Source organism: Panthera uncia (genome assembly GCF_023721935.1).
Source record: "Panthera uncia isolate 11264 chromosome B3 unlocalized genomic scaffold, Puncia_PCG_1.0 HiC_scaffold_1, whole genome shotgun sequence".
NCBI lineage: Eukaryota > Metazoa > Chordata > Mammalia > Carnivora > Felidae > Panthera > Panthera uncia.
The window spans coordinates 37063049-37088984 of NW_026057582.1; the positions used below are offsets into that span (position 1 = coordinate 37063049).

General features: G+C 39.0%; 1 protein-coding gene across 1 annotated transcript in view; it reads left to right on the forward strand.

Moving 5' to 3' along the window:
- The window catches only part of LOC125909445 (potassium voltage-gated channel subfamily H member 5), a 191778-nt gene that overhangs the window by 136314 nt on the left and 29528 nt on the right, over nt 1-25936 (forward strand). Inside the window, exon 4 of the mRNA XM_049612654.1 lies at nt 630-826. Coding sequence (XP_049468611.1) covers nt 630-826 — 197 coding nt within the window. The remainder of the gene's footprint in view (nt 1-629; nt 827-25936) is intronic.

The following is a 25936-nucleotide window of genomic DNA, read 5'->3' on the forward strand; positions in this document are numbered from 1 at the left end:
GAGTCTCCATGTTTTCCCCAACTCAGCTTCTTAGGCTCTGTAGTTGTGGATGGGGAGCCCCCGGGGCTGGGCCCTGAGGCCTTGCATAAAGGTTGGCTCAGGAGAGATGGAAAGGCATCCCTGGGGAATAAGTCATGGCCAGTATTAGTCTGCCTGGAGCATAAGACTTAGTTGCTGAATAATGTATGTTTAATATATGTGCAATCAGTTCCAGATTTATAAATACTGTAACAGCAGATCCTTCTATATTGCATTCTACTGTCATCTCTACAGAAGAAGCAGAAGAAAGGATGAAACTAAAAAGTCACCTTTGCTCCTTCTAGTCAGATGGAAAAAGTGATGATGGCAGAAGATAATGAAACTATTTGTTAAAATACGATTTTTGTCTTTGTTGTATTTCATTTATTCATACCACTCCAGATTTTCCATCAAGAACTGCATTCAGGGTGATGTTACTTTACATATTATATGACAGTGTTGTACATTGTTATATGTATCTGGATGGGGTTATATACTCAGGCTCTAAATTATGCTAGTATATCAATACCATATATGAAACTGAATAAAAATAGTGATTAGGATAAGAACTAGTATAGGTACTTGAATACATATCTTATACCATTTTCCAGGGAAAGGTGACGTATTTGGAGACATCTTCTGGAAGGAAACCACCCTCGCTCACGCATGTGCCAATGTCCGAGCACTAACATACTGTGACCTCCACATCATCAAGCGAGAAGCCTTGCTCAAAGTCCTGGACTTTTATACAGCTTTTGCAAACTCATTCTCAAGGAATCTCACTCTTACTTGTAATCTAAGGAAACGGGTATGTTGCATGTATCCACTTCCCCTTATTAGTATCAATAGAGTTAATATGTCATGCTCTATTAGCTGAGGTGTGAAAGGTATTTCATTTTGCACTCATACATTCTCATTGATTTGAAGTGACATAATTCTTTTCCTTTCTTTATATTTTGTTTCCTTTTTTTTTTTTTTCCACGTTTTTTTTATTTTATTTATTTTTGGGACAGAGAGAGACAGAGCATGAACGGGGGAGGGGCAGAGAGAGAGGGAGACACAGAATCGGAAACAGGCTCCAGGCTCCGAGCCATCAGCCCAGAGCCTGACGCGGGGCTCGAACTCACGGACCGCGAGATCGTGACCTGGCTGAAGTCGGACGCTTAACCGACTGCGCCACCCAGGCGCCCCTTTTGTTTCCTTTTTAAGAGGGGGGAAGAAGCCCTGAGTATGTGGTTAAAGACTTGAATCTTTATAGTTTAAAAGTAAAATGAAAGGCAGAGTTGAGAAACGAGCATACTGTACTATAATATAATTAGTTCTTGGGGTTTATGATAACTGCCGTAAAAATAACATCAGCGTCCCTTACTTTATTATGTGGATTTTTTAAGTTGGTAAGGTTAATCAGACTGAATGTTTATTTTATATTCCTGACTCTATTTAAATATCCTTTCTCATTTAATGATCAATTCATAAAGCCTATTACCTGTGAATTCTTTCAAAGCATACTATCTTAAAAAATAATTAGCCACACTGACATGTCCTACAAATTGGTATAGCAATCCTTAACTTTGCACTGCTGTTGCAAATACAATCTTCGTGGACGTTTTCTTTTTTTATTGATGACTATGACACAAATTTAATTTGCATAAAGACATCCCCTAGCTATGATTTATGGGTCATTGGACATTGGCTAGGGCCCTTTTATTGCCAAGAATGAAATACACATTTGGACAACTGCACTTAAGGAATTTCATCTAAAATAATTGCCTGTCTATGGTGAAGTATTTTGAAATAGCAAGCTTCATTCCCATTGCCCCCTTAAATAGAACTTTCCCTTTAGTTAACATGGAGGAGAAAAATCAAGCCATGAGACAAATCAGCATCTCTACTGCAGCAGCAGAGAAATGAACATAAGCAAATCAATATAGCTCCCTACTTGGGGTTCTAAGAGAGGATAGGACCGCAGGAGTCATATTCCTCCCAGCTGTGTCACAACATTGGATCTACATTTGAGTAACATTTTCAGGTTATATTTTTGTTAACAAATGTTTATTGAGCACTCACAACCTGCATGACAAAACGTAAGGAGTTGTTGCGAGCACGAGGACTAGAGCCGCAATGCTTAAGGAGCTTACAGCCAAGTGTGACTGGTATATGAAACACAAATATGTGAAACACAGATTTGTACATGTAATTGAAAGTGAAGATAGTGATGAATGGGGAAGAGGGGTACCGAATATGAACTAAACGTGGAATTTTCTTGTTTATTCATCAGTGAGTGTAGAGTCCCTTTTAAGCAGAAATAAGTCTCCTTTAGTCCATGCTCTACCTTCCCCAGTGCCAAATTCCTCTTCTGCAAGGCAGCCCGTTAGATATTTGAAACTCTTACATCTTATTAAGTCTTCTCCAGTATAAATTTTGCCAGTTTTGGAGTCTTCCCACACACCGCGAGATCACCGAAACCCCTATCCATCATCGTTACGGTCCTCAGGACAGATCCTATTTATCACTGTCCTCCTCAAAGCATGTTGTTTACACAGTACCTCATCTGATGTTTGTAATATTCCTGTGGGAAAAAAAGGACAGTTATTTTCCCTTCAAAACACATGGGGAAACTCAGGCCCAGAGGGATTAATATCAAATAACCAACTGATATATTTGCAGTGCAAGGTCTCAAAGAGGGATAATTACCAGTCGAAAATAAATTCTGGTTCTTCAGAATGAGTCCATCACAGAGCTCTATTGCCTCTTTTTTTTTTTTCTCTTTCACACATCTGAGCATATGTACACCACACCCACCCACCCACACACTGTTGTGAATGCTGAGTGCACACACCTGCATGATTACCTCTGCTAGGAAGAGAGCTAGAGACAGGAAACTGTGTGTTTTTTAATGGAACCCGGGGGTGGTGCACCCACATCTACAGGTACTGGTGCCCAAGTTACATCAAATGGCTTCTTCCCTATATATACTCTGTTCCCTGTTACAACCTGTGTCCGTTTTTTAAAATTTTTTTTTAATAAATTCCAGCCCTTCTTCAATTGATGGATGGTCTCAATAACTTGGCAAAATGTGGGGACAGGTGTGCTGTCGGTCAGTGTCACTTTGTTCTCAGAAAAAAAAAATTCTCTGGCTGGGTGGCTCAGTCGGTCAAGTATTCGACTCTTGATTTTAGCTCAGGTCATGATCTCACGATTTGGTTCTTGGGGTCCAGTCCCGCGATGGGCTCTATGCTTACAGGGTGGAGGCTGTTTGGGATTCTCTCGTTCCCTCTGTCTCTGCCCCTCCTTGCCTTGTGCTCTCTCTCTGAAATAAATAACCATTAAAAAAATTTTAAGGGGCGCCTGGGTGGCTTGGTCAATTAAGCATCTGACTTCAGCTCAGGTCATGATCTCACACTCCGTGAGTTCGAGCCCTGCGTCGGGCTCTGTGCTGACAGCTCAGAGCCTGGAGCCTGTTTCAGATTCTGTGTCTCCCTCTCTCTCTGCCCCTCCCCTGTTCATGCTCTGTCTCCCTCCATCTCAAAAATAAATAAACGTTAAAAAAATTAAAAAAAAATTTTTTTAAAGTATTCTCATAAAAATAACAGAAAATATCCTCTAGTGACTCATGAGAATATCATTTTCAGAGCCTATTTTAAAACTGTGCACTTCAACACATTTTTTATTTAATAATTGATCTTATGAAATTTTAATAACCCACAGATGAGGCACTATGATTTCCACTTCATTGAAGAAAAAGCTGAGGTTCTGGGAAGGGGACAGCTAGTTACCAAATCAATTATGGGTCAGGGTCTGCCTTCGAATCCATCCCTGTCTGATTCTAAAACCTAACTCTTTAGGTGATACCATGTTGCTTTGGCTTGTCACATACTTGATATATTTTTTTCCACAACAATATTCCACAGACACCTAAGTTTCTCATTCCCTCAGTCACTTTCACTTCATGCCCCACAGAGCTATTAATAAAAGGATATATATTTTTAAGTAGGCTCCACACCCAGCTTGGAGCCCAACGTAGGGTTTGAACTCACAACCCTGAGATCAAGACCTGAGCTGAGATCAAGAGTCAAAGCTTAACCGACTGAGCCACTCAGGTGAACCTAATAAAAGGATATTTTGTTCTTATTGCTATTATTGCAATCATTCTTGCATTGAATATTTTTTGTGAATTGCACATTTGTTGTGAATTGCATAATCAAAACTACGTCCGTAGTATGCTATTGATATCCATAGCTATCATAACCATCATTTAAGGGCATGTCCCTAGTGAGTTGGGGGGAGTGGATTTGGAACCCAGATTTTCAGCCATCACGGATTACAGCTCTGGTTTCATGAGCACATGAGGTGGCTCAGTGGAGAGGTCTGTAAAGTGTGTGGTTCCTGGTGGTCACAATAATGGGGGGTGTGTCAGTGCTTTAGCTGCTTGCCCCATCTCCATTACGGGAAGATAAGATATTTGTTATGCCAACATAGATCCCGCTAACCATCCTTAAGTTCCTCTCTATACAAATTCTAGAACTAGAACTGGTAATTCCATCCATCAACTAGAGCAGGGGTTGGCAGACTTTCTCTGATAAGGATCAGTCAGTAGATATTTTAGGATTTGAAGGCCACAGGATCTCTGTGTCAATGACTCAGGCTTGCCACTGTAGTGTGAAAGCAGCTGTCTTAGCTCAGGGAGCCATAACAAAATACTGTACACTTAAACAACAGGAATTTACTTCACACAGCTCTGGAGGCCAAGAAGTTCAAGATCAAGGTGCAGGACCCAGCTGGGTACCCCAGTAAGGGCTCTTTTCTTCCCGGCTTGTAGACCTCTGCCTTTTCTCTATGTCCCCACATGGCTGTGAGTAAGGGAGACAGAAAGAGAGGAAGGGAGAAAGAGAAAAAGAGAGAGAGAGAAAGTTCTCTCTCTGGTGCCTCTTTTTAGGGCAGAATTCTTATCACAAGGACCTCACCTTCATGACCTCATCTAAACCGAATTAGCTCCCCAAAACCTCTTTGTCAAATATCATATTAGGGGATTAGGACTTCAAGATCCGAAGTTTGGGGAGATACAGTTCAGTTCACAGCAGCAGCCAAAGATAATATGTAAATAAGTGAGCATAGTTGTGCTTTAGCAAAATTTTATCTACACAAACAGGTAGCTTCCATGGGCCTTAGTGTGTCAATTGCTGGGAAGGACAATGAGGATGCAAATACAATTCTCTCCCCCTTATATTAGAAAACATCTCTATTACTTGCCGCTCAGAGGTTATCATGCAATGGAAAATACCATACACGAGAGGTGGCTGCAGAAATAGGTCAATAAAATGCATGAGTGAGGCAAGGCTCCCGTGGCTGTTGAAGACCAGTGTTCACACCATACATAAGAGGGGCAGGGGCTCCTTGGTCTAGTTGCACACTGCCTTGGAATGCCAGCCCAGTGTTGCTTGGTCTGCATATTTTTTTTCTCCCAGAGAATCCAGAGGTGCAAATTTTTACACAAAACCACACTAGTTTTGTAACTAATTTGCTTTGGCTTTTTTAAAGATAACATGGTCAAACAATGCAAGTTTGATGAATGCCAGACTGATGAATCCAAGTGTGCTTGCTCTTGGTCCAAATGTTTGTGAACTAAATGGAATGAGTTTATGAACTCTTGATCTCATGATAGTAGAAGCCTGAAATTTTTACCTAAAGCCTGTAAATTTGGATAAGAAAAATTATTACATCTTAATTTTCTTTATTTTCTAAGTGAAATTTAGCTTTTCCTTCAATCATGAAGGTTGCTAACATATTACATTATTATTAGTATTATTCAATAGTATTATTTATAATTATTAGTATATATTAGTATTATTAAATAGTATTATTTACAGTTATTAGTATATATTAGTATTATTAAATAGTATTATTTCTTTACCGGAAGAACTCATAGATATTTTCTTATTATATTGTACTTGCTGAAGTGTTTAGGCTCATCACTGTTTAATAATTATGGAAATTATTATAGACCTGCTACTAAGATGAGGTTATTGCATTAAAAAAGCACAGATGACTATTTTTTGTGAATTCTTTTTAAATATTTTGATAACTGGACTTCAACATAATGGTTTTTTTTTCCATTTGCAATACTATATATTTTATTTTGTGCATTTAAAGCAACACAGGCTTCCCTAGACTGCTGGAGATCAAGAACCCCCACAAGACAGTCAGAAGCTGAACTAAGTTGAACAAAAGGACGGGTTGGTGTATTTTTCTCAATAATAGGAACACAATTCCATAGTTTTCAGTAAGTTTAAACACATTCAGAAAAGGCATGGAGAGCAACAGCGGAAGGTTGGCTCACTCGCTGACTTGGGTTATGTATTTATGTACTTAATTAAGTGAAGCTACAATTTCCTGGAATGGCAGAATGGTGTTTATTAATTTCTTTTTTAATGTTTATTTATTTTTGAGAGAGAGAGAGAGAGAGAGCGCACAAGTGAGACAGGGGCAGGAAGAGGGGGACAGAGGATCCAAAGTGGGCTCCGTGCTGACAGCAGCGAGTCTGATGTAGGGCTCGAACTCGCGAACTGATGACCTGAGCTAAAGTCGGATGCTCAACTGACTGAGCCACCCAGGTGCCCCAGACAAAATGGTGCTTATTAACTTGAGGACCAACCCTCAGGTCCAGGTCTGAAAAGGCAAGCGGCACAGCCAGCACAGGTGATCTCTAAACTGTAAAGGATTTTAATCACACTGTTGAAGCAATTCGTGCACTTCTGCTCATTCTGCCTAATTGTGATGCAATGAAGTTTACTGTCTGTGTAAAAAGAGTTAACGAGCAGGTGTGACTGCTGTGCTTTAAAAGACCTGCTTCTAGAGCAGGCTCTTGGCTGGCATCTGGGAACTCGGTTTCAGGAGGGTTCCTGTCAGGTTAATGGGTGAGAGTGGCTCACTGTAACTACTCTGTTTATTCAAACAGTGTGGTCTCTGCTAAACATTTACTTATGGCCACATTAAGTGTGGTTGGGATTTTGAGTTGTTTCTAAATATTTCCTTCAGTTTCAAGCTAGCATGAACATATTTTCCTCCAGACTGACTATTTGGATGAGTGAGGAGTTTTATTTGCTATTTTTGGTACCTTTTCTGACAAGACCCTTTGACAAAGTGTGGCACAGAGAGTATTGGCTGGCTCAGTGTATATCAGTATGCATCCATCACAGCCCTACTACATACCTAGGTGGTCATGGAGGTAAAAGGCCCAGTGCCTGCTCTCTAGGGGCCTGCCGTCTAGCAAGAGTCAAATAAATCCTAACAGAGCCCGATAAATGCTATGAGAGGATTACATTCAGGGTAGAGAGTGTAGGTGGGGGTCATAGAGGAGATGAATCCAACTCATCCCAGAGGAAGACACAGGGAGGGATTCCAGGAGGTGATGATGACATGACTGGCATTAGGATTTTATTTTATTTTATTTTATTTTATTTTATTTTATTTTATTTTATTTCATTATTTTATATTTTATTTTAATTGTGACTGTTCATTTCTATTTATTTGTATATTTATTTAGAGAGCATGAGCAGGGGAGGGGCAGAAGAGAATCTCAAGTAGGCTCCATAGCTCAGCACAGAGCCCGACTTGGGGGCTCAGTCTCACCACTGTGAGATCATGATCTGAGCCAAAATCAAGAGTTGGATGCTTACTGACTGAGCCACCCAGGCACCCCAGGATTTCATTTTAAACAGAATAATATTCAAGAGGAAAGAATGATCTTGCAGACCCCCTAGTCCAATTTATTTTCTTTATAGATGAGAAAACTGAGACCCAGTGAATTAAGTGACTTGCTCAGGTTTGCTTAGCAAATAAGCATCAGGGCTGGGATGGGAATCCAAGTCCTTTGAATTCCATGCTGGTGGTATTTTTACTAGCTAGCCTAGTTTAAAAGCCTTGTGTCGAAGACTGTAAGATGCAATACTTGGCTGTGTTCATTTTTAACAGGGAAAAAGGAAGGTAGACGGCATGAGTTTGCCTGTGATTCATAGACTGATTTTAGTGTTTTTTACATCATGATTAGGGATAAAACTAACAGCAGAGCAGAAAAACCAGGCTATCGGCAGGTTCAGAGTTGTGAACAGGATTCCCAGTCTCAGTGCGACCCAATGTGTGTGGTGTGGCCACAGCGGGTGTGCCGCTTGTGTTGTGAAGGGTCTCATTTTTAGTAAAAGCATGGAACTTCCGACATATCAGTGTGGTTCAAGAAGTGTTACTGAACACGGTAAAATACTGCTTTGCTGATAATACTATGTTTCTAATATACTCTCTGCTATCTTGTCAATACTTTTAAGAACTATACTGGCTGCCACCCCGTTAGTATAAACATGTGTAAAAAAGGAAATTTCCCACATTAAACAAAACTCCTATTTTTTACACCTTTGTATTTTAAGTTACTTTCTTAAGAATTGAGTACTTTCACATTAGAAGTTATGAAAAAAAATACTGACAAGTTTCCTGCCAGAAGTGACATTTATTAGTACTAAAAATGTTTGTTGATTAAAAAGGGGGAAGCGGGGGAGGAAGGAAGAAAGATTGGAAGAAATAAATAAAAGGAAAACAAGTATTTTCATACAGAATTGGGAAAATCTGAGACCTGACTGACAGCAGGAAACAGACAGGGAATGAGCTGATACCGAGAACGATTCTCTGTTAGGAATGAGAACTAAGAAAACCATGTGGTCAGTTCCAAAAAAACCAACTGGGAAGAGATGGCTAACTGAAATTTGAAAAGAAAGAAAAATAGTTAAGACCGAACAATGTGAATATAGCCCTAAAATTTTGCAGTAAACTGGGCTTCCCTTTTAAAGGCCATGTCTATGGGACATCTGGGTGGTTCAGTGGTTAAGCAACCAACTCTCGATTTTGGCTCAGGTCATGATCTCACGATTCGTGAGCTTGAGCCCCACATCGGGCTCCACACTGTAACAGTGTGGAGTCTGCTTGAGGTTCTTTCTCTCTCTCTGCTCCTCCCATGTGCTCTCTCTCAAAATAAATAAATAAACTTAATAAAATAATGTTTTTAAATACCATATCTATTATGTTAATGAGTAGAAACCCCTCTTGTGGTTCCAGATTGAGTGGTCATGGACAGAGAACTAATGTGTCTTTTCATTCCATGGCTCTGCTGACTTTATTGCTGGTGTCATGAAAATTTCTAAGCCAAACGATTCTAGAGAAATGTTTCCAGTATATCTACTATTATGATGGAGTGGATCTCCTTGGACCTTGATCAAAAGTGATGCCAAATTGGGGTGCCTGGGTGGCTCAGTTGGTTAAGCCACTCTGTCCCTCCCTTGCTTGCTCTGTCTCTCTCTCAAAAATAGATAAATAAACTTTAAAAAACTTAAAAAAAAAAGTGATGCCAAACTGACACTTGCCTTTAGTTGTGGTCTCAAAGAAACACCTCTATGGTTGCCTTGGAGGCCCACCTTGCTCCTAGTTTATGCTCCTTTTTACTGAACATCTGTATACCCCTTAGTTCAGACACAAGCTAATCCAAGACCTATTAACAGTATTAATTTATCCCTTGTATTAATCTGTTCAGAATGCCATAACAAAATAACACAGACTGGATGGTTAAACTGAAAGGTATTGTCTGACAGCCTTCAGGCTAGAAGTTCAAGACCAAAGTGCCAGCGAGGTTGGTGTCTGCTGAAAGTTCTGTCCTTGGGTTGTAGATGGCTGCCTTCTGGCTGTGTGCTCATATGGTCTTTCCTCTGTGAAGGAAGTCTCTGGTGTCTCTTCTTAATCCTGTTGGATCAGAGCCCCAACCTTATGACTTCATTTAACTATGATTGTTTCTTTAGAGGCCCCATCTTCAGAGACAGCCACACTGGCGGTTAGAGCTTAGACATATGATTTGGGAGGAGGACACAACAACCCCCTTTTTTTTTTTTTAAATTAAATGTGAAGGAGTAACTTTGAGAAGTTTTCTAAAATCAAAACTTACAACTGAAATAGGTCTGGATTACTGGGGATATGCATCAGCATCAACATTCAGTACTGGCTGCTGTAACTTCTCGGCAATGCATAATTATCATTACTAGCAAAACGTTCTTGCCCTCCTACAGTGATTTAAGAAAGGATCCCATTTAAACTTAGAAAAATTTCCCCCCAAGAATGATGAATGCAAATTGTAAATTGGAAAAACAGAACATAAAAGTAGTTATCCCTTTCCTCCCATAAAACCAGGATCCTTTTCCTCAAATGGCAGTATTCTTAAGTAGAGAGTAACAGAAGCCAGCTGGCCATTTATGGGTGGCTAAAGCACCAATCCTGTATTTTAATATCACAGTGGAAAGAAATCGTGGGTTAGGGTCACTCATGCATTAGCACAGGCTCAGAACTCAGTAACTGTTTTTCTTTCCAAAAAGCATTCTTATCCTGGTGAATCCAGTGACACGGAATGTATTTTTTTTCTTTGAGCAGTGAAGCATCTCTATAACAATTACCTTTTATAGATGGAAGACAGACTGGAACTGGATACTGAACAGGCTTTGAGTACTTGCTTGGTGTACATGTGTTGCAGACTACATGTATTTCAGGGGTCAGTACTGGCATCTTTGAAGAAGTAGTCTAGGATTCTGATAAGGGGAGTTCCAACTCCACTATTTCCCCCCCTTTCTCCCACCCTGGTACATCAGCTGAACAAAATACAGGAGTATATTCATTCCATATCCCTGCAAGCTCGTATCCAATTAAAAAGACATCACTAAAACACTGTCCACACTTGGAACAAAAGCTAATATGGTCTCCATAAAACTCTGAAGTATTCCAGAGAATCTGTGCTTCTCTCATAGCACTGATTGTGGTACTTGGGTTTCCTATTTGCATGTTTGTTTTTTCAATTAAACAACGAGCTCCTTAAAGTAGGTATTTTTCTGTAATCTCTTTGCCATTGCCAATGACCAGAATAGTGCCTGCTGTGTAACTGAATGAATGAATCAGTGAATGAATGCAAAGTGAATCTGACATACTGGCCAGCATAGTTTTTATCATCACTGACTACAATAATCACTGTCATCCAGAAAAACAAATGATGCCCTTGACGATTTTGGCAGAGAGCCTTATGAAATAGGATTATGAAAAGGACCATTACGAATTAGTGTTAAATCACAATTAGAGCTAACTTCCAGCTGCAGTTTCTAACCATTTCTGCCTGCGGAGTCCACACAATGCCCGTCTCTCTAGCACTTTCAGAAGACAGCAACGTTGACATCACTATTGCGTGAATTTAGATCACCTGATGCCAGGGGCTGTGCTTGTCAGAACAGTGCTTTCATCTCATTCGAAAGGACTTTAAAGAACAAACTTTTTTTCTCATCGTTTCCCTTGTAGAATCTGCATACACCCTTGAGTGTGAGCAGAGAGCTACTATCTTAGCTGATCATCAGGATCACAAAGGCGTGTGAACTACTAGAAACACTGGCCATAGCCTGTACCCTGCGGCTTGTAGAAGTTTCACCTCCAAGCTCATGTAGCTCTGTACCTTGCAGTTCACACACCGCGGGCCTTGTCTCATTTGGGCTTCAAATCAACACTGGAGGGAAGTGAGCCAAGAGAGGTGAGGCGACTTGCTCGAGGCCACACAGCCAATCGCTGTTCTGAAGTTCCAGCCTCCAGTGTCTCAGCTTCAGGCTGGCGCTCACCCCGCTGATGGTGGTTGAAAGAGGCAGACTTTCAGCAATTCCAGAAGTTTATCATGTGCATTTAGAGGAAGCAGAGACTTAATTATGCAGTCTTTTGATTCCTTAAGCTGCTTCTATTTAGGGCTGTCTTGATCTGCTTCCAGACAGAATAAAAACTTTTCCACATTTAGCTCTCAGGACATAGGTTCACAGATCCCTCACTCTTCAGTAATACCTCCAAAGCAGCTATTTAAGGACAGCGTTTCTCAAGTTTCAGAGTGGGGCTGAATTCAGTAAGTTACCAACATACTTGAAGGGAGATCATACTGTCTGTTTGATAGCTCCCCTTTTCAAAACTAGAGTTTATTTTTATTGCAAGAAAATATGTCTTCTAGTAATAAATGAGGGAATAAGCATTTAGTATAGTCAGAAGAGTATTTAACCTAAGAAATGATAAAATTATAATTTTATAAATTATTTTTCTTGGGAATCCTCAAAGTAGCCAACAGTCCACTTGAAACATTTGATTTTATTTTAGGGCTGAATCCTGCCTTACAATAGTGCCTTTTTAGGGGTGTCATAGCTGGATACCAGACTATTCATTTCCATGTGTCAACAACCACTTCTTAATTCTCAACAATTAATATTTGATGAAGGGGCCTCTGGAAGTACAGTGCTATATCACGCCATCTTCATTTGTAGGAAACCCCTCCTTTTGAATGAAAAAAAGCAAGGGTTTCTATTAAGACCGAGGGGCGCCTGGGTGGCTCAGTTGGTTAAGTGTCCCACTTCAGCTCAAGTAATGGTCTCACAGCTCTTGGGTTCGAGTCTCATGTCAAGCTCTGTGCTGACAGCTCAGAGCCCAGAGCTTGTTTCAGATTCTGTGTCTCCCTCCCTGCCCCTCCCCTGCTCACATTCTGTCTCTGCCTCTCTCTCTCTCTCTCTCAAAAATAAACATTAAAACAAATTTAAAAAATATATTAAAACAGAAATGTACATAATATTTGCTTCCCTAATTTCTTTAGGTATTGATTTGAATTTTGAATATACACAATTTTTCCTATATTTGTTTCTTATGTATCTTTTTCCTTCTCTGTTATGGAAAAAGAAGTCAATGGATCACCTATGATTGTACCTATAATATGTATATAATATAAAATATATACTATATAATAACAGGTATTTTTTTACGTGTGTGTGTGTATATATATATATATATATTACATGTGTGTGTGTATATATATATATATATATGTATATATATATATTTACGTGTGTGTATATATATATATATATATATTGTTAACTTTGGATCTATTCGTGGATCAGTACTTTAGTATATTTTTAGGTAGAGCTCTTTGGGGGGGGGGGTTCCTCCCATCTAACCTCCAAGTTAACATCTAAATTTGATGATATAGTTTGTCCTTGTAGGAATTTCTTCCCATCAGTTTTTGAGCTTAATCCACTGACTCAGCTTCTTCTATTCTCTGAGGAACCTCAGAAAATATCGAGATCAATAGACGTGTATTCAAAAGGTTTCTGTGTTGATTCTAAGTAGTTTGTAACACTTTACAACAGATTTTGAAAGGCTTTTGGTTATTCAAAGGGGCATTTTCAAGATGTTTACAGTGCCAAAAAAGTGAAATAAATATTATATTTAAAACATATCAATGTATGTAGAATAGGAAGCATTTTAGAGCATTATATACATTTGGCAAACAAAAAAATAGAGATCTGCTCTGTGGTCAGATTGAATTCTTAATAGTTAACGATTATGACCAAAATAGTATCTGTCTTCCTGGAATGTCCATTTTTTCCCCCATTTGAAAGGTGCATTTAATAGATTTTGACATTCTAATCAAGTGATCTTTCCCCAAAGGAGTCAAATCAAGTCATTCTACTAAATAATCAGAGACACTCAGATGACCCAGCGAGGCTACAGTAATTTCTCCCAGAGAAAGTCATTCATTTTCTGCCTCTTCTTTCTGAATCAGGTTATACTTGATTTAACCCAACACTTTCAGAAGTTGACATTTGATGTCACTGGGGTTTGCGCTGTGTCCACAGTTTCATCCTTTAGAGAGCGTTGTCAATCTGCAGCGGTTCAGCAGAGGCTCCATCCCTCAGGAAACTCACAATCTGGAATGCAAATTGCAGGCTAAACATGGGAACTGCTCATTTTGCGTGCAGGAAGCAGCCAGGTTCCCCTAACAGCAGGGCACAGAGGTGATGCTGGGCACTGGACCCTGGCCAGGGATTTGCTTCCCTCTCTTACAGGTATTTTAGCAACTACTTTAAAGGTGGCTGTGAATGGCATCATAATCCCAGCATGTGAAATGGGTAATATGTAACACAGGTCCTTTGAAAGTTAGTTTCCTGTGGCAGGAAGATACATACCTCCTCCTGAGTGAGAAAATTAGTGTTTCCTAATGTTCGGAAATTCAGAGACTGGATGTCAGATGGCCTACTTAGCCATTATAGAGTGCACTGTTGCGTGGGGAAGGGTCTGTTGCACCAGGAAAAAGCAAGCACGAGAGATCAGATCCAGCCTTCTGGATTTATGATTCCATAAAGTGAGGCTGACTGCCGGCTTATGAATAGTAACATTTTCACACCTGACGGTCACCAAGTGGCTTGTTAGAGAAATCCACTGGGAAGACTTTCTCCACAGACTGTTTGGGAGTGGGAGTGGTGGTGTGGAGCAAAGAACAATGGCTGGCAGGGCCTCATTCCCTTTACTCTAAGGCAGCTGACTTCTCCCAAGAAGTCCGCAAAGAAGGTCTTAACATGGATGTTCGCCCTGGTGAGAAAACTAGGAAAGCAGATTTGGATTTGGTAGCTTTGCCAGTCCGAAAAATCTGTCTTGTGGGGCTCCTAGGCCATTCTACTTGGTACATTCCTTTTAGAAGGGTGTTTTTAATTGTGAACCAGCAACTCTATGGAGGTTGACAACATTAATGAAGCTCAAACAATGAGAAAGAGACAGAGAGAGAGAGAGAGAGAGAGAGAGAGAGAAATCTTTAAAAATTCAAAGACCCATCAAGACAAGTCTGTCAGAAGAAAAGATTTGCAACACATGTAATTATATGAAAATGTATCGATGCTCGAGGGTAAGCTGGCTTTACTATATACCAAACAGCATATAAGACATTTGAATTTAGAGTTTTGGAGTATATTTTATAAAACAAACATATCAATCTCCTTCTGGAAGCACAGGTGCCTCATGGTCTAATATCCATAGCCCAGAAGTAAATTTGCCATTGATGCCATAGAACTTCAAACTATCCAAGTATTTTTTTCATTTTTTCCAAACTCTTTTCAGGAAAATGTGAGCAACTTAGAAAACTGCTACTTTCGATTTCAGAGAGTGGCAGGATTCAATAGCCAGGTGTGCTGCAGTGTGTCAAAGATGTAGCTGCTTAATTTTGGTTAAAGAAGATCAGAGATGTATTTAATATCTCACCAAAATAAAATCTATCTACTGTGAGTGACCTGGACTAGAATAAAGAAAAACTCTAACCATTTGTAGAGCAACAAAAGTGGTTATTTTAAATGGAGAGCAAGGGCAAAGATACTCCTTTGGTGAGATATAAAAAGACTCCTGGTCTCCAAACATTGTGAAAATATGGCACAGAAAAATCATCAAGATTTGGACAAATGGAAGACAAGTTGGGAAAAACTATATTATGAAACTTGAATTGCTATTTTATAAAAGAAACCAATCAATCACCTTATCCTGTGACTTCAGCTCCTTCCTCAAGGATCAGCTTTGCCCCCACTTTCTCCATTCACCTCCTGCTCTCCAGCTGTATGGGATCGCTACTTTCCCTGTATCATTTTTTCAATATTTACTGTATGTTGCTTTGCAGGGTTACAGGTACTGAATAGACGCCCTGTCTTCACACATTGACTGTTAAGCTGTTAAAGATAGAGAAATGGCTACTATCCCATATTTCCACCTGCTCTTTGTACTCTAGCACTCCAGTGACATTTTGTTGATTGAATAAGTAACAATATTGCAGAGTTCACTGATTTAAAGCAAGGTGTGCTGCTTCCCTTTCTAGTAGTAGAGCCTGACACCCATGGAGGAGTATGTCTGGAGAGGAAAGTAGCAGGAAAAGAGGTATCGGCTTTATATATTTTTTTAATTCTGATAACTACTGGGCTCCTTTTAAATGTAGATTTCATAAGAATTTGCAAAAGTTACACTTTAGAGACATTAGAAAATTCTTTGGGGCATTAAACATAAAACATGTAGACTTGCCATTGGGTTACTGTGAGCAAATACATCTTAATTGGTTAAAATTTGTCCCGAAATAGTAAAGAGAAATGGCAATGTTTGGGATTCTCCAGGAGGCACTTGAATTACTTCTTTGCTAGAAGTAGATGTTCAACTTAGAATAAATCTTTAGTTGTTTTGGTGAAGGAAAAAGGGGAAAGCATGTCCTAAACACATGGCTCCTTTGCTCTTAAACAACTGGAGGTGGGAGAAGTGGGCCATAGCTTTCACCCAATTCAGAAATAAAAGTGATCTTATTGACACCCATAGGCAAGGGGCATCTATATTCTTTCCCAGGGAATGTTCTGACATCTCTCTTTGTAAGGACTAGAAAGCCAGCTTTGGGTTCAAGTGTATGATCTTGTGCACTCGGGTTTACTCACTATGCCTCTGTTTATGCATCTGTAAAATGAGATTAATGGTAGCCAATGAAGAGCCATGGAGTGCTTAAGTGCTAGGCACTTTTCTAAATGCAGAATATCTAGGAGTGAATAAACCAGATATGTTCCCTGTCCTCATGGGGTTCAGGATCTAGTGCCTGCCTCACAGAGTTGTTGGACTAAATGCATACAGACTATCCCACATGAGGTTTTAGTGGAAGTTAGCAGTGATGATGGCAGTGGTAATGGTGATGAAGACAGTGATAAGGATGCGTTTCATAAATGGCAATGCCAGACTGGTGCCCAAGATTCTCTCCCAAAATTCTAATGGGAAGAGAAGTTCAGTTTTGTCTCAGTATTGGGTCTGTCACTGGTGCTAAGAAAGTAAGAGAAATGATAACAAAGTACCTGGATCTAATCATCTCTGTAGAAGATAGAACCCTCCTCTTATAAACAAAATCCAATAGGTAACGACAAGGAATTCCATATGCAACAGTGAAATAGGTTGAGAATTGCAGAAATAAACATTTCTACACTTGCCCAGAATAATGTTGATTTTTCCCAAAGGAAAGGCCTACTTTCTTCTGTTAACACAAAACAATATCTCCCTCCACCTCTTTCTAAACTCCACACATTCAGCATAACTTCTGTTAGTGGTCTCTAACATTTGATGAAATTATTTGGTGAACGATACATATTAAGAAAACAGACAGGGGTTGAATGTCAAGTCCAGATCTTGCCACTTTTTGCTCATGGATTGCATTTCTCTAACCTAGGTTAATAAGCAGCGTCCATGCTCCCCTTTGTTGTGCATGCTAAGATTAGCGTTAGCCAATTTAATTTGATCTAAAAACTTGCACTTTAACTATAGGTTCTAAACTTATCCTAAATGACATCTATCGAGTTTGTCTGAGTATTCAGCTTTCCATTGAAATAGTCCTCCCCACCTTGCCCCCGTGGCTATAGAAACAGTTATTTACATAAATGTGTTTGCCTTAATGGGTGACACTCAGGGGACGCATTGGGGAAAATGGAAAAAAAGCTTTCCAATCTGTGCCTACTATTAACCCAGTAGTTTTGTAAACCAAGAGCTCGGTTCATTCTTTTATTTAGAATCTGAAGCTAAATTTGCATTGAACTTTTAGAAGTGAAAGACAACTACATTTCCTTTCATAAAATTTTCATTTCACCTGCTCTTAACATTAGGACATCTCTGAAGGACTGACTTAAAAAACAATACTAGTTGTATCCATTCATCTGCTCAGGAGAGAACACAATAAAGAAAGGCCACTGGTAATGTGAAGAAAGAGAAATATTGCTTGAACAAGCTCATTCCACTAGTCAAATTTGTCAAAGAAAAGGTGAGCTAATATCATTCCTTTTTATAATATTCTCTGCAAGAAAAAGTTGCTCATTTTATTCATGCTTGACATTTCATAGTAAAGGTAACATTCATTTTTAATGAAAAATATTCCACAGGATTATTAATTAAAGGGAATGCAGGAAGAGAGATCTGTCATTTAAAAAGAGAGCAACTCATGAACGAGAGAAAGTCTCCAGTCAAAAATGCAGCTCAGTGAACTTCTCTCAGGATTGCTGCCTGGCTGGGCACCAGTGTGACCCTCACCCTCTATCCTGGATGGCACCCATGTCATCTGGGCATGGGTTCTTTTGCATCAGAGCTTTGGTAAACTTGGAGTTCTAGCCCCTTTAGCTTATTGCTTGAATCTTTGATTATACTTCTTATTTTGGGCCCATTGTTCTCACCAAATTATAAACTACTTGAGGTCAAAGATTGTGAATAATGTAATCATAGCACTTAGAGGAGAATTTTGTGCTGTACAGTTCAAAAAACGTTTGGCAGGAGAGTGCATCAATATTTGAGTGCCTCCTATTTACAAGAGGACTGAATATAGTTATTATTACATGGATTTATGTTCCCCTGGCATAAATAATATCTGTAAGAAGGGGTTAAAGAGGTTGGAGTTGTTTAATTTGTTGAAGAGAAGTTAATGCTATAAAAAAAATCTGGAACATAGCAAGGTCATGAGAAATTGTAACACATATTTTCCCTTTGATGAGGTCATACTTCCTTCCCACCTCCTGAAACTTCCAGTCTTTCTTCTCTCCCCACTCCCTACACCTTCTTCTCCACACAGCTCTCTGGAGCTTAGAAATAGCCACTCTGGCCAAGTCTGATATCTATCTTTTGAGGCATTGTGGAAGTGCAAGGGATCATAGAGAGTATCCTTATATTCAGCCCATATTTGGAACCAACTGAGAGATCAAAATATGATGATTATTACTAAGGAAGCTGATGGGAGGATATGGGTTTAGGGCTTTATCAAGTGGATTTTATGCCATGTTAGCCCTGAGCCAGGCATATTTACTGTCTAGGCACTGGTCTGGCTGGGAAACCAAAGCCAGCTCTTTCCTAACCAGGGAACCTGCTCTGATACACTCATGCCTCTGTCCATAGGCCAAAATGCCCCCACTTTGCAGGAAGGACTCCTTAAAAGGGGAGAGGAAATGGACAGGCTCCACTTCTTTTTCCAACCTCACGAAGCAGAGACATCACTCCTTTTCTGGGGAGAAGGAAGTGAAAGATGGAGGAAAATGTTAGGAATATTTGCCTTGTAGAAGTCCCTTCATTTGGATACATACCTATTCTCCCCTAGTGAGTGCAAGTGGAATCACAGTACTTATGAATCATTTATAACATACAGGCATAACATACAAATGCATAAAATGTATAACATTTATAACATGTATGACATTTATATATGTTTGTAACATATAAAATTTATAGCAGATACATATAAATATAAAAATCACGTATGGGTATATAACAAGTATTTTATAGTATAATACATATATTACATATTACATATGTGTATTTACACTCTAAAAGATCATTCAATTTCTACCAGTGGAATTTCAGGCAAAGGGATTATGACATGAAGGATTGCAGGTAACGCGGAGGAGATGCCACGGGGCCATGATCATTTTGGGGGATGATTTAGATCAGACCATACAGGAAAGTGAGGATTGTGGATTAAGTACACCAGAATCACTTGGATGTTTAATCAAGTTGCAGGTTCTTGGGTCCCACTTCAGACACTAAACCATAGTTAGCAGGTTTGGGGGTTAAGGATTCACTCCAGGTGATTCATGTGGACAGCAGGATTGGGAAGCTATTGCCAAAGCAGAAACTGTCTGACCTTAAAGTGTGTAGAGGATTGAGATCCGCTTTTGTGGTCACCTATTCTCCCCTGAAGGAGAGAATGCCTCAGCTACAAGCAGAATTATTTAGATTATGGATGAAGCTATCTTGGCAATAAGGGTGACCAAGGAAATAGCTGCTCTGTATGGAAATTGTGAATAGTCTGAAACGTGTAGCATTTTCTACCTAGAGATTCCCGACATTTACATCCATGCTGTGACATATGATCCATATAGGAGGCAGGCTGGTATTATCCAGTCAGCCTGTCTTCTTATGGACCTCCGTAATGAATATCCTCGCCCCTCACCAACATTCAACTCCCAATCAGCCTTTATTCTGAGGGTCTCTCTGGCCCCTTGCCTCTAATCAAAGTCTCTCTTCCAAGGATTGTTTAAATAAAAATAAATAAAATATATGTGATTGGTTCTCTGAATGTTTTAAACCATATATCACATAAATATTGAATTTATACTTGTTTAGAGAGCTGATGAACTCGGTACTTTTGAACACCCCATACAGTGTTAGATATTCTAAGGAAATACTGCTTTTGTTGGAAAGCCAGTTTCAACGTAACATTGATTATAGGTTAAAGTTCCCTTTACTAGGATGACAACCTCTTGTAATGTGAGGACAGCATGTTATTCTTTAGAAGTAATGTGGCTGCTGTTCTGTCTGGGACCAGACCAGCCTGAAGATGGGGGGACAGGTGACATTTTGAGAGTTTCCACTTCATGAGCTTGTGATCTACATAGACAAGCTGAATAACCTGCCACTGACTTCATTTGCTGCACAAGATAACGTCTGTGCATTAAAAGCCTGGAGCTTTGACCTTCACTCTTGCGGGCAACTTGTGTGATGTCAGTGTCTTACAGGGCAGCGAAATGGTGAAGAACTCCCTCTGCTAGACTCCAGTCAAAACAACATGTAGAGGCAAAGCCTAAATTGTAGAAGGCTGCGGATATGTTCTTAGAAGGACATATCCTTTACATTCTCCCTGGTTTCTCTTCCCACTTTCCTTCTTTGTCCCTTTCTTATACCTTTTGGATTAGAGGGTGTTCTGAAAGTTATGTTTTACTTGAAGTTTTTCAAAGCTTCTGATTCTCCAGCTCATGGAAATAAGCATATGGTGTGGAATGAAAGTTCCTGCTGTTTTAGCCATTTCAAATCAGAGAAGCTTTTCTCAGAGGCCTCTGAATGATTGATTTGGTGAGTGATTGGCCATGGTTCCTGACCATAGTGTGAAGCTTGGTGCCAATTGTCAAGAAGTGAGTTTTTGTTTCGCTATTCTTAACTTGTTATTTCAGAGTATATTAACTCATGTGGTTATGTGTCCTTTCCCAAAGATCTGGTCAAGATATGAAAAGCTCTTTTTGTCATTATTTAATATCTCAAACCATAATAAGTACCCCCCCACTCTTTCTTTCTCTCATTTTTTTAAATTGATTTGATGTCTGGAAGCCCACTGGCAGTATTCTGAACCTATTTGTGATAATATGGGAAAAATTATTGAGTAGGAATTAGAAAATCTAGATGTAAGTAACATTTCTTACTTCTTTCCTTGGGTGACCACCTTAATCTCTTGTGCCTCAATTTGATTATCTTTAAAATTGGAATAATTATAACCTCTGACACTTCCACAATTACAGGTTAGGAAACTATTGAAAATACAGTTTCGTACATTACTTCTTCAGGAAACATATCATTGTCTGCATCTTATAGACGAGGAAACCAAGTCCTGGAGGAGCAGGTAACCTGCTAAGATCCCTCAATGTTAAATGGTAAAATAATAGTCTTGGAAACCAAACCCAAATCTTCAGAAAGTTACTAATTTTGCTTTAACAAATATGTCCCTTACAGAGCTCATGGAATTATTGGGAGTAGTAAGGATAGTAATAGCAAAGGGCTTTTTAAAAAAATTAATACAAATGTGTATTAATATGTAATAAAGGAGAATTCTCTTTACCAAAGAAATCCTTCACTATTCTTACTTTTCTCTTTAGTTCCTTGAAGTTAGAGAGTTTAAAGTTGATACAGAATAAATAAATTAATATCGAGGCAAACCTTTGGATGGCAGTTCAAGAACTTAACTTAATTCCTTATTGCTTTAGTGTCTAGCCATTCCAAACCAGGTCAGGGCTGTTTCTTTCCTCTTACATGGCGGGGGGAAGACTGCACCGACAACTCCTGATTATACATGGTACTATGCAAACAGCTTTCTCTATCTGGATAAGAGAGCTTTCTTTCAAAACCTACACCATTCAGCAAATCTCTAGTGACTTCCACAGCTGTGCTCAGGAGAAACATTATTGTTAAGATAAACAAATACCTGTTATTGTTCACCATGAAGCCACCAAGAATTATCCATGTGAGGAAACAATTTCTTTGCAGATCGAGCCCTGCTGTTCACAGCTTCTGTCCTTGTGATTTTTGATGACGGCCTCATATTTGAGCCACTCTGTTTTCTTTGACTGCAATGTCCCAATGCATATATCCTATTCCTCCTGAGTGGCAATCACTCAAGCTTTTCATTGCATCTTATCTACTGTGGAGGATGGCTGCTTAGCTCCTCAAGATGCTCCCCAATATGTGAATTTCATGTATATCAGATATACATGAAGTATACCCTCCAAATCTGTTGGGGATTAGCATGTTTTTGCATGATGTGGTGGTAGATGGAAACAGATACGTTGATTTATATAAAGTAAAAAAAGAACTGCAAGTTTGGATGTTGTAAGTTCTATGTTCAGCTTGGGTGGTGTTGTGCTCCTGCTACCAGCATGGTGTTGCAATGGAATATAGAGCTTTCTGAAGACAAAGAGACTGCTATAGATTAAATGTTTGTGTCCGCCAGCCCCTAAAATTCATATGTTGAAATCCCAACCCTAAGGTGATGGTATGAGGAGGTAGGGCTTTGGGGAGGTAAACAGGTTATAAGAACACAGCCGTAATGAACAGGATTAGTGCCCTTATAAAAGAGGCCTGGAAAGATCCCTTTGCCTTGTGCTCTGTGAGGGCACAGAGAGAAGGCACCCTCTATGAACTGGAAAACAGCTCTTCACCAGACACTGAATCTGCTGCGCATGGTTTTGTTCTCCTCAGCCTCCAGAATGGGGAGAAATACATTTCTGCTACTGATAAGCCACTCAGTTGATAATATTTTTGTCATACCAGTCGCAGCAGACTAAGAGATCCACATCTAACCAACAGATATGTATTGAGTGACTGCTAGGTGACAAAAAGTTGAAATGGAATAAAAAAAAAACAATAATGAAGTGAAAACCCTCTTCTTGGCATCAGTTTCATTCTGGGAATTAAATTGCCGAGATACAGGGTGGAGTATTTATATAGAACGCATTCAGAGATTTGATCCTCTGTGGACACAGGCAACATAGCAAATACAGGTTAAGGGGCTATCCCAGCCTCCAGCTGGAGGTCTGCCTGTAAAGGCAAGTTTGTGTTTTGGTACTGATTTCTAACTTTCACCTTGAAAGATGAAGCAGGGAATCTTGGAGTGCTGCAAGCAGTATTTTTCCACCCAGGCTGCACAGTAGAATCATCCCAGGAGCTTTGGAAAAAAAGTCTGATGCTAAGCCTCATCCTGGAGATTCTAATTTAAATTGGTTTGGGACAAGGCATAGGTATCCTTTGCTTTCTTTCTTTCTTTTTTTTTAAATGTTCTCTGAGTGATTTTAATGTGTAGCCAGGGTTGAAAATTATTGTACTAGATCAGTGATTCTAAAATGGTGTACAAAATCACCCAGGGAGGGGGTGGGTGGACATTAGTTAAAATTTAGATTCCTGGGACTGACCTTCAAAAATTCTGATTTGGTTGGTTTGAAGTGGGACCCAGAAATCTACCCTAAATGATTATAATTTGGATGCTTCTTTGAAAATGCTTTGAAAAACACCACTTGTGAGCTTTAAGTATTTGTAATGTCATTGGCTGTTTTATGGGAACCAGACTAGAGATTTCAATTCACTAAAAATGAGTATCTAAACTCATCCCTCTCAGATAGTTAAAGGAAATGAATGTAGCATTTATTCCTTCTTATTTTTAAAAAAATCTTCCCTTCTCCTTCGTCTATAAAATTAGATATTTTTTGTATAAGAGCTTCTCACCTTTTCAGCACAGACTCAGTCTATGAAATTATTAAGAGTTCTGCTTGCAGTTTTCATAAAAAATTAATTGAATTATTTTTATTAACTTTATTTAGAATTTTTACTTAACTCATTTAATGTTAACTTAGTTTTATTAAAGTCGATAATAAAATCTAAGAGAAATGAAGATCATTCAGAAATCTCAAATAAGTTGAATCATACTATAAGATACTTTGTGCTTTTTTGCCAGTTGTGACTAGCTATTTTAAAGCTTCTAAAATATGTTGTACACTTTTCATGACACCAGTTTCAATATATTATTTCATTTCATTTAATCCTACAAAGCCTTTAGGAAGATGCTACCATTCCATTTTATTAGCCAGAAAACTGAGATCCATAGAGGGTAAGACAAGGTTGATCCTCTAATAAGCAGCAGAAATGGAATTTATACCCCAGGGTCTTTGAGGCCAGTGGTCTTTTCTTATAGTAAACTGTCTTTAGCTACAGAAAGTTTTTGCAGAATTGGCAACTTACAGTGATTTTCATTGAAACCACTGGTGCTATTCTTTCTTTGCATAGATATTTATTAAAACACAGTTGTAGAGGCTATTGTAAAATAAAAGCAAAAACCAAAGCTGTATTACTGCCTAAAAGTTTTAGCCAAAAGTTTTACTCACTTTCTCCTTCTCTGTCTGTCTCTGACAATACATTAAAAAAATAATAATCATTCTAAGTAAGCTATAAATACCACCCATGTGGGTGTATCCTCTCTGTGCCTTATGTTATCACTGGGTGAGAACTCAGGTCCTACAAGACACCAGAGGAGATACAAGAGCTTTTACAATCCAAAATCTGGATAACTCAATCTTATTTTAACAGAAAGTTGGCTTGGTATGTTCAGTTCATTAAAAGAATTGATTCATGGTGTGCCAGCATTTCTCTATCTACAGAGCCTGTACCATATTAGAGGGTCACTCCATCTGCACTATCATGAGTTTTCCCTAAAAGCTTTTCTCCCGCCCAATCTCGCCTATTAGTAGAACAGGTCCTTGTATCCTCAGTCAGCCTCTCCTCTGAAAATATAATACAGGTTTGTTTGTTTTTTTCCTCCTACATCTGAAGCATTAAGTACCGTAGGAAACTTCTTAAGGAATAGATGCAAACCGCTTCATCTATCAGGACATTTTTTTTTTTTTTTTTTTTTTTTTTTGCTGGGAGAGCTCTATCATGAGTCCTCCTCATCTAGCAGTCGATATAATAGTGTAAGGTTATATATAATGCCCTTAAAAATGTAAGAGGTGTGTCATTTATAAGCATTTTCCTCTTTTTTTTTATACTCAAAGAAATCTAGGCATATGTTTCAATGACGTCCACTTGTCCACTTAAAAATAAGATGTTTCTGGAAATTAGCACATTAAGTTTAGTGAAGTAAGTAATGGAAGCCAGAAATAAGAATAGTGACAGCTTCCCAAGAGTTCTTTGTTTTAAGAGCTCATCAGTCTGTTTTGCTGTAAAGAGAGACGGGAAAGGAATTATATATTAGTGCATATTAATTCCATTCGTAGTCAGTATTATCCAAAAGTGATTCCTTGACACTAAACAACCAGCTGTGTAACGTAGAGTTGACTAAACTTCATATCCACCTCCCTATTAAATATCTTTTATTTTATGCATAACTTGTCAGAATACATGAATAACAAAATAAGCTTAATAAAAATAAACAAAGGAAGAAAATCAAATGAAGTGCAAACATAGGGATGTTATCCTTTTGGGATTACATCTGTTAATTGTCATGTTCTTCTCTGAACTAGCTTCACAGACCAGGAAGGCTTTTTCAGAGAGGGGGAGAGCAAGGGGCAAACCTAGGTGCCATGTTAGAAAGTCAGCAGGGGAACAAAATGGGCTGGTGGCTGTGAGCAAGAGAGCAATAGATTAAATACTAGGGATCTCCCTCTATCTGACCAGGGAGGCAAGAGATCCAATAGTATTCTCGTTATTGAGTTTCTGAGATTAAGTAAAACAAATAAACACATACACACCCAAAGACGGACAATGGACAGATAGTAGATAATGATAAGTATTGTGTGTTTCTATACTCAAGTATATTCTTACAGTCCACATACACACCTTTTGTTATTGTGGCCCCACGGTCATTTAACAAAGGTCTGTTGATATCTTAGGCCATTCAATCACAGATTGCTGCTTGATCTTTACTCTCCTGTTGGTTTAATCAGATCTGATGTGTTTAAATGTGTGATCTCTAGGAATGGAAAGAAGCTTAACT